Source organism: Drosophila subpulchrella, unplaced genomic scaffold, assembly GCF_014743375.2.
Source record: "Drosophila subpulchrella strain 33 F10 #4 breed RU33 unplaced genomic scaffold, RU_Dsub_v1.1 Primary Assembly Seq354, whole genome shotgun sequence".
NCBI classification, from domain to species: domain Eukaryota; kingdom Metazoa; phylum Arthropoda; class Insecta; order Diptera; family Drosophilidae; genus Drosophila; species Drosophila subpulchrella.
Window position 1 is genome coordinate 5,500,273 of NW_023665577.1, and position 9,687 is coordinate 5,509,959.

The window sequence follows — 9,687 nt, forward strand, 5'->3', positions numbered from 1 at the left end:
AATGAAGAGTTTCAGGTGTCCAGAGGATCTCTCTTTGACACAACGAAAATACGAATTGGAATATAAAGGCTGTATGTATTTCAAGTATTTATTTCATTGACAGCAGGTGTTGCAAGTTCAAATTTATTTATACTTTTAATAGGGCTGTTGGCAAAACGAATCTCCTGGCCTCTGAAGGAGTTGAAATTTCCTTTTGATTTTCACCAGTTGTCCCAGAGGAATATCTGCAACTCAGAGCGCTTTAGCTTTTGGCAGTTCTGAGCTTTAAATAAAACACAAAACACACAAACTCAAGAACTCTCGACGATGAGGAGAGCAGTCAGGATTGGGGGTAAACTTTTTATTTTTATTATGTACCGGCATCTGTTGCCAGTCGAGACGAGTAAAACAAGAAGGCGCACTTAATACATAATTCGTGTACACATTATAATTACAGGCGATGCGATGCGATGGGATGCGGGCCCGGCCATAACATTTCGGTTATGGGCCCAAACAAAAAGCTACCAACTGATTTTAGACTTAGCAGATCAAAGCCCACACGCACAACACATGACGACGCACTTTGAAGTTGATTTACTTCAACTTGGAGTTGGCGTTCGCCGGAATCACATCTTTGAGTTCGCAGCACAAATGATACTTTGTTGACGTTGATGTTGCCACGGGAGAAATGTATGTGGTATATGCGGCGCATTCCGCAGGAGCATGGGAATAAAAAGCAAAAGCAAGCGAAATTTCATTAGAATCAGAGCCGTTCGTCGGGTTATTGTTCTTGCCAGACAGTTTTATTGGGCACTCGCAACTTACGCCTTCGTTTTTGGGCTTGCAGCGGGCCCTCTGCAGGAATCGCATTATCACCGGCGGCATGTGCTCCTTGTACATCGCATAGTGCCGCAGGACGAGGCGGCAGGAGCTGAAGTGCACACAACGGCCCTCGGTCTTCTCGGGCGTCTGGCAGCTGGACCCCACTTCAGAAGAAGGTCAGGCAGGCACGGGGAGAAAATATCAGGAAATATGGGAGATTACAGGAAACTAAATCAATGTCATATCATTTATAAAGTACGGAAATGATTTTGAAAACATCAGAAAATATGGTTGATTACAGGAAGCTATTATAATACATATCATTTATAAAGTCCAAACTATGGGGATGTATACTATAATACAAAGAGCTCATCAAAATTAAGGAATTTCTTATCATTATTGTAACAAAGGTATTTCTTTCCCAAAAAATAATATATTTTTTAGACTATGTAAAATATTTTTATTTTTATTCACACTTATCTGTAACATAACTATTACTTGTTTATTAGAATACTCTTATTTCCAGACTTGTTAGTTTGACTTCATAAATAATATCTTTAATTTTTTTGGATAATTTTACCAAAGTTTCAATACGCCGTTGTTGAGCTCTGATATTGGAATTTCGATTGGAATTCGAACAGAACACAGCAGTTGGTTTCGTAAAATGAAATTTATTTGGTGATAAGAGTAGAACCATCCACAAGAATTTTGAAGACTATTATTAAGGTTGATTTATTTAATTTATTTTTTTAAATTGGTTTAAATAATATTAGATTTGTAAAATTGTCATTCTATATTAAATTTATATCTTTAAACTTTCGTACCCTGGTGAATTACCAACTCAATTTTTAACATTGATGTCCCTAATTGCTCTTCTCCGATGCCAATCAAAACGGCAAAACATCTCAAAGAAGCAAGATTTTCCCCCACCTTGGGGATACAATATCACAGAGACATTCTGTTTTTTTCACGTGTGGATGGATATACATATATCCATAATCAATGGCTTACGTGTGTGGCCGAGGAGGAGCAGCAGGAGCAGGATGACGAAACCGAACGGAATCAATCGAGATGTGCACCGCATTGTGAATTTACAATTTCGGAAGCAGTTGTTACGCCGCAGACTCTTCCGGAAAAGATGGAAGGATGGAAAGATGATGATGCGCGTCAGTATTTGCTGTTTGCTATATATTAAAGTCGCGTTAAAGTCTTAAGAGCTTTAAGCGCCGCAGAGTGGAACCCAGACTGAGTCTTGGACTGAAACTGGAATCGAGTCTGGGGCTCCGACTCTATTCTGGCAGCAGATTGTTGCTCAAGTAAACAGCTTGGGCTTGGGCAACTTTTGATAAGCGAGTGGAAAAAATGGGTGGATGATGTGGGGGATGTGTGGGGCCACGGGGCCGCCTCTCTTATCGACGGCGTGCAAAACAAGAGGCCAAAAAATATGTACATAATATGTAAACAAAGCACACAGATACTCCGCACCCACACCCTAAAAAGGGGCAGCTCAGCTCTACACAATACCATCGCAGCATCCATAAACACATGTTTGAGGCGGCGCGTACCAGTTTGAACTTATGCCGGGCGCCTGCCGGGTTGCGTGGGGTTAAACGTTAACGCTAACAAAAGCAAATGGAAATTTATTATACATATACATGTAGATATATTGCAAAGTTCGAAATGAATTCTAGCAGCTGTGGGCTCGCAGCGAAAACCCCAGAGTCACCGTCTTTATTCATCTCTGCAGCTGGAAAACCACCAATATATGCACAGGAAGAAAGGGTCATGTATATTCCAAAATTAAAACTAAGTAAAAGGATATATATACATGGAAGTTAGCCCACTTTTTTCCACTGTGATATATATATTTTTAAAATTAAGAATACATACTAAATCATTTTTAAAAAGGAAAGTATAATCTAAGAACGCTGAGAGACCTAAGAAAAAAAATATATGTTTTTATTGTCAGATTATTATACTGCTGTTTACTATATCTATAAAAGTGATAGAAACTAAGAACTCAAAGCAAACCGGCTTAACTTAAATAATCTACGATTTCCTTTTCAAATTATATTTGAAATTAATTAATATTTGAACAATGGGATATGTGACCCATATTTGTGGTCAAAAACCCACAATCATATTAATATTTTTTCTAGACAGTAAGTATTTTTTTTTGATTTCGTAGATATGTCAAAATATCCATATTCAGCAGTGATTGATGGCAGGCAAGACAGGTAAGCCACCAGCTTGTAAGCCGCTTACCCTGCAGCGTTTCACCCCTGCTCGAAAGCACAATGCACACTCCTAATTAAGTATCCTCGGGGCGCTGGTATTGTTCAATAAATACCAATTTATGCCTTCACTTGCTGTTTTGGCCTGGCTTATAGGTTTCCCTGCCTTTGCCCTTCTGCCGCTCCATTCTGGCCAAAATCACAGTCGAATTCAATTTTATTCAGCCCATGGTCTCGCACATGTGCATGTATATATACAGTGGTCGGCATAAGTATTTTGACAAAATAAAAGTTAAGTATACTCATAACTTGAATATACTTCTTGTAAACTATAGGCATCAATGGAAAGGTAATTTCAATGCCGTTTGAATGATACAATACATTTCTTTACCCATTCAGTACTTATTGAAAAGGACGAATTTGTGTAGATCAACTTTGAAATTTTTAAAAAAAACTTTTTTCCTCGTCTTGAAAACTTAAATTTTTTGATGCAAAAAGTTTCTTCAAACAAAAACAATAGTAACTGCAAAAAGAATTTTTCAAAAATCATTTTTCTTATATTTTTTATGAATTTTTGAAAATGCTTAAAAACAGGCATTTGAGCCATATTTTTGTCTTTTTCATACAAATTTTTTCCGACATTGTCACCTTCAAAAAATCATAAAAAATATAAGCAAAATGATATTTGAAAAATTCTTTTTGCCGTTACTATTATTTTTGTTTGAAGAAACTTTTTGCATCAAAAAATTTAAGTTTTCAAGACGAGGAAAAAAGTTTTTTTTAAAAATTTCAAAGTTGATTTACACAAATTCGTCCTTTTCAATAAGTACTGAATGGGTAAAGAAATGTATTGTATCATTCAAACGGCATTGAAATTACCTTTCCATTGATGCCTATAGTTTACAAGAAGTATATTCAAGTTATGAGTATACTTAACTTTTATTTTGTCAAAATACATATGCCGACCAGTGTATGTAGTTCGCCTGCCAAAAGAGGAGATTTTAATAAAAATGTAAATTTTTTTAGTTGCCTTAGGGGTTCTTGGCGCTGGAAAAAGCCAATAAAAAAGTATTGCTCGTTATGAACTTGGCGGCAGTTTTTGTAGCTGATACCCGCAGCATCCCATTCCCAACGCAATCCGGCCAACTCACCGAACTTGGCCAACACAATCGCAACACACAGGCGGTGCACGCAACTCCCATTCCCATTCCCATTCCCATTGCCATCCGAAAGTATCATTTGGCCAGGTTAAAGTTAAAGTTTTTCGGCTGCCTCCGAATCTGAATCTGAATGTCAAGCCAATTGGCTCTCGTTCCCATCGCGTGCGTTCCAGAAGATTGCGGCTTTATCGAATTATAATTGCGGTCATAAAGAAAAGTTTTTATTTCGTTTGAATTTTAAGTATTCCCAGTTCCCTGAGTTGGTTTTTGCATCCGTCCTCAGGCCCTGACACCATCTTTTAAAATATCCTGTTTATTCCGAGGTTCCTAGAATTTTGTCTCAGTTGTAAGTGCTTCCAAAGTTATGTCATAAAGGGGAAATCATTTAGTTTGGCCATAAAAAATAGTTGACATTTTTTATGGTTCCTTGGTCGTAAATATTATTTGACACACTTAATTGTAAGTTTATTATTCCCCTTTGAATTGATTAAAAATGAGCATTGACTTTCACAAAATGCCATAAATTCTTGTTAAAAAATCTCTTACATTTCGTATATTTTGCAATAAATGAAAGCTTTTCGTTTTGTAATTTCTAAACAAGACGATTCATTTGTATCTTTGTATCTTTTTTATCGATATTATGCCTTGTGCATGGCTAAGACAAATAATGATTGATTTAATGGACATCGAAACATTATCGAACGCATTGCAAGGCTGAGGGCAAAGTGTTGACAGAGCCATTTGATGGGCCATAAAACCAGCCACATCATTAAAAACCCTTTCCCGAGAGAAAATATTGACACTGGGCCAGCTAAATGTTCAGGGTCCCCGGTCCCCCATTTCAATTTGCTGCCACTCTCCCCCGCATCGATCACATGTGTAAACGTTTAAGTACGATATTTAGATATGTGTACGAAAACACAAACATGCCGGAACCAAGGCATAAAAACCCGAAATGCGCATAATAAAAAGACATCGTCATAGACTTCAACTTCAACTCCGACTCCGGCCGAATGGCCCCATAACCATTGCCCATCCGACATATAGAGTCCATACATATATGCAGTATCCGAATCTGAAACTGAAACTGAGAGCCGGCGTAGCCCTTTTACAGATGTGCGATAAAACAACGGGCTGGGCAACAAAAGGCATCGGAAAATATGAGAAACAAAGCATAAAATAAAACACTTCGGAACTTCGAGTTGACAATTTGAAGACGCCAATAAAGTTTCCTACGCTCCTCGTTCCATCGATTTTTGTTTTTGTCATTGCACGCCGCTGATGCACCGAAAAAAATTTGAATTCTTAGAAAATGACCCACAAAAATATATATATTTTAAAATATTGAATAGAAAAGTATACAAGGGATTGAAATAGTGGAAAAAAATAATGAGAATTTCATGTAATTAAGTCTAATTTGAAATATCGATGACATGAACGATTTGCTTGTGCTATAGAAATAAATATTTTTTGGATTTCGATCCTCACTATATTTTGTAAATTGAAAAAAAAAGTTGTAGGTACAAAATAATTATATTTATTTTTTTTAGCTTTCAAAAAAAAAATGAAAAAAAGTTGCATGTTTAGGCAAGGGCTTGGAAAATAATAAATTCGATTAATTTAAAATAAATAAATATATACCTTTTGCAAATTAATCACAAATATTTTAATACTTTACTATGATTACTCCATTATCAATAATTATTGTTTGATATCTTTTTATACATTAAGCATCACTATATTTACTTTATAAAGATATCATTTATTATAAGTTTTTTAATATTTGTATTATGATTTTAACTTTACGTTAAGTTATTTTCTTAAAATATCCGTTTTCGGCTAGCAAAAGGTTAATAAAAATCCTAATTGAATATTTAAATTTATAAATCTAGGTTTAAGTGGCACGTATTACTTAGTTATTTTAGTACTTAAACAGATAATTCTAAAAATATTTATTTATTTTAAAAATCCTTTATTTTTGTTACAAAAAACATTTTCTTAACGAAATTTATAGACTTTATTCTATGTGCCGCTGCTGCTGCCTGTGTTTTCGCTTTCGCCTTTTTCACCAATAAAAATTCTTTGGAAATCATTTAGGAAAACGCATGCATGCACATCATGTGCACGCCAACGCCCACGCCCCCTGCAAGGCCCCCGCCCCCGGCCACGACCCCGCCCCTGACTCCCTCCGCCGCCCCCGCAGACTCCCGCCACTCCGGAAGATTCCCAGGGCGGAGATAAAACGCGTGTCAGACACGACAATGCCATGGATCATGTGTCAAATTGTGACTTGCAGTTCATGGCACTCTCCGGGAGTCGCAACTAGTTACCTGCAGTCGAGCACTTTCGCATGCAGATGCTCGGATGCGGATAGTCGAATGCTCAGCCCGAGGCGACGGCAAACGGCACACGCAAATGCACTTTTTGATTGCCATCGGGTGTGCTGCAGCCTTGGAAAGGCATGCCACCACCCAGCTGAAGAAAATCGCCCCCAATTCCAATCCCCCACCCACCCAATCTATATCTGTCTTTGGCTTTTCTTATCTGGCTTTGGCTGTTATTCTTATGAATAGTCGAGTGGGGGTGGGTGTGGGATGGCATCACGGACACATCTGCAGACTGCACTCCGAAGTGTGCTGTTGCATTGTCGTTTTATTTGATGTTGGGGTAAAAGCTTTTATCAAAAATCGTATTGCATGCAAATTAGATTCCTCTCCGATATTACTGTGTCTCGCCTTTGTCCGCCAATCTACAAAACTGCAGCAGCTCCTTGCCTGATGGTATTGTCGCCTTGGATTTTTTCTTTTTCCCATTCTTTTTTCTTTCATTTCCCTGAAGCTGATGCTGAAGCTTCTGCGGGCCTTCTTCTGATAAAGATACCGACGACATGCACACGACAATGCTGCCAAACGCTGATGATTCAGACATTGCGACCAAAAGCAGTCTGATGATGCTGCTGCTTACGAGCGGCGACTGTTGTTGCTGCATTTGCCGCATTTGCCGCTTTGGCTGCTTGGTCTTTTGTCGCAGGTCTCAATTGACTTGATAAACTCCTTCCTACGGTTTTTTTCAATTCCGTCGTACGCTTGAGCTTGTTAACGTCAAGCGGCTACACACACAGCCACACTGGGGAAAAAAGATTGGCAATCAGGTGGAAAAACCATTTAATTAACACCTAATCTTCTATCTGTTTCTAAAAAATGGTTGCATTTTCAAATAAATTTTATTAATTTATATGATTCTTCTTAATCAGCTAGGCTTAGTTTCTAATTCAAGTCCTAATATTTTTGATATCATGATTTAGGGATTTTTATAGAGTATTTTTAAGATTCAGTAATATTTATTTATAAGTATTAGACAATGCTTAAGATGCACATTTCATGAAAAGTTTATTTAAGCCGAGTAAATCTTAAATAATATGTTATTATCAGCTCATAATTTACTATTTAACAAAAATAGTATTTTAAAAATTATATATTTTATAGCTAACATTTTTATATAAAATATGGCACAGTAATATATTTATTGCATAATAATTTAGAAATGCTTTTATAACCCACCATATAAAGCATATAAAGATGATACTTTGTTTATATTAAGATGAGTATAGTATTGGCAATCTTAAATATCGTAATTTAAATGTAATTAACTCTAAATATAACAATTTCTTTAAGAGGACTTGGGATACCTATTTTGATCTTTGATAAGAACCCACTGTAAATGCATTTCTCTCAGTGCCCAAAATCAGTGATGGTTGAGTAGGGGACAGGGGATCGAGACAGTCACAAAGATGCAGGCGTAAAATGAGTTCATTTTTTCTGTGGACTCTATCGAGCACGTCTTATCTGAAGTCGCATACGTATTCGGCCATGGCCAGAACGGAGTGGGAGTGGGAGTGGCAGGTCGGAGGCTGTGGCAGGGGCGGCGGTGAGAGGGGGCTGCACCGGCTTAAACACACTTGAATGCATTTCCATTTCATGGCTATGGCTTCATTGCCGCCAAACGTCGGCGTCTGCCGCTTTGTCTGGTGGCTATGCGCCAACTTGCCAAATAAAAGGGAGAAAAAGGCAGCTGGAACCGAGTCTTAGAGTGGGACTGGAACACCTCTGGCTCTGCTGGCTGTTTGTGTAATAGCGTTCATCGAAGCTTAAGGTGTATAAATCACACACAATGCGGTCTTTTGTAGTTCCAGGCGACACTCACACACACGCAGACATGCAGACACACGGAAAACTGCAGTGGAAAAAGTGCGCAGCGTTTAGCTCGATTTTTTCCACTCGTTTTTCACACTTTTCCCCGGCTCTCCGGTCGCATTTCGGGTCTAAATTATGGCCCTGACGTTCCGCTTTAAAGGCAGCTGGTCTCGGTTTCCGCTCGGCATTTAAATAATAATAAAATGATCATTTATATTTCTTTTAACAATTTGTTGCACTGCCTGTAATCATTTGTTAACTGTCTGCATTCTCGAAAGCCCATGGCGAGAAGAAGGCGTTTAAGCCGCTTACGAGTCGGTCCACTTGAGGAAACGGCCGGATTGGACAAAGAAAACAAAGCTGGAGGAAAAGCAGCAGCAGCAGCAGCATAGTTAACTAATGCCCTCTGATAAAGAGTCAAAATATTTAAGCGGCATATTTAAAATCAAATAAACACATCAGCCAGCAATCAAAAGCTTGCTGAACTGTAAACTGAGCTTAGTTGCGCTACATTTAAGACCCAACGTAGTCGTCGTCGTCATCCTCAGCGTCGTAGTTTTCCCAGTTTTCCCAGCCGCCTTCAGTCGACCGGCAAACGACCCACTTTTAGCCCCCGGCTTTAAGTAAACAGCTTAGCTGAAGCTGGAGCTCGGCATCTCCATTCTGCATCTCCATTCTGCATCTGCATCTGCAAATGCACATGTACATTTGTATCTGAATCTGCAGACAAGAATGGCCCAAAGATTCGCCTCGAATTTGTTTATGGCCAACTGGCGATGCAACAAATGTAGTTACATTGCGTAGATATCTCAGTCTGTCTGTGGCAACAAATTTGTACACATGTTTCTGTCATTTTATGGAATTATGTGTGGCCCAGCCATGAAAACGACAAACGAAATAAAATCACTTTTTCCCCCCACACATCCGTTTCATTTGACAGACAGACGCACCATGGATGGGAACACACGAATAGGCATAAAAAATATTTATTGCTCTCATATAAATTATTGAGGAATTAATTGAGGCTAAACGGAGGTGCTGCTGGGTTGAAAATCCGAACATAAATCTCAAATATTGATGAATGACAAGTGAGGTGCTAAGCTATGACATCCCAGGGATTCTTGGGAAATTGTGAAACGAGAAGAAAGTATGGGAGTGAACAAAATAAAAAGAAAGAGTCTTACCCAAATACCGTTCTCTGAACAATAACCATCATTTAGAATAGTATCAAATAACACTTTTTATCAACCATCTAGTAATCATTCTTGCTCTGAACCATTTATGCATATATGTTTATAA

The 9,687-nt window shown here is 38.2% G+C and overlaps 1 protein-coding gene across 1 annotated transcript; it reads right to left on the minus strand.

Moving 5' to 3' along the window:
• Window positions 1-325: 325 nt before the first annotated feature.
• On the minus strand, window positions 326-2,041 carry LOC119560600. Its single transcript, XM_037874128.1, has 3 exons — window positions 1,813-2,041; window positions 805-965; window positions 326-636 (listed from the first exon to the last, which is right to left on the minus strand). Exons 1-3 carry the CDS (start codon window positions 1,883-1,885, stop codon window positions 574-576), a joined length of 297 nt encoding a protein of 98 aa, XP_037730056.1. The 5' UTR covers window positions 1,886-2,041; the 3' UTR covers window positions 326-573.
• Window positions 2,042-9,687: the final 7,646 nt, after the last annotated feature.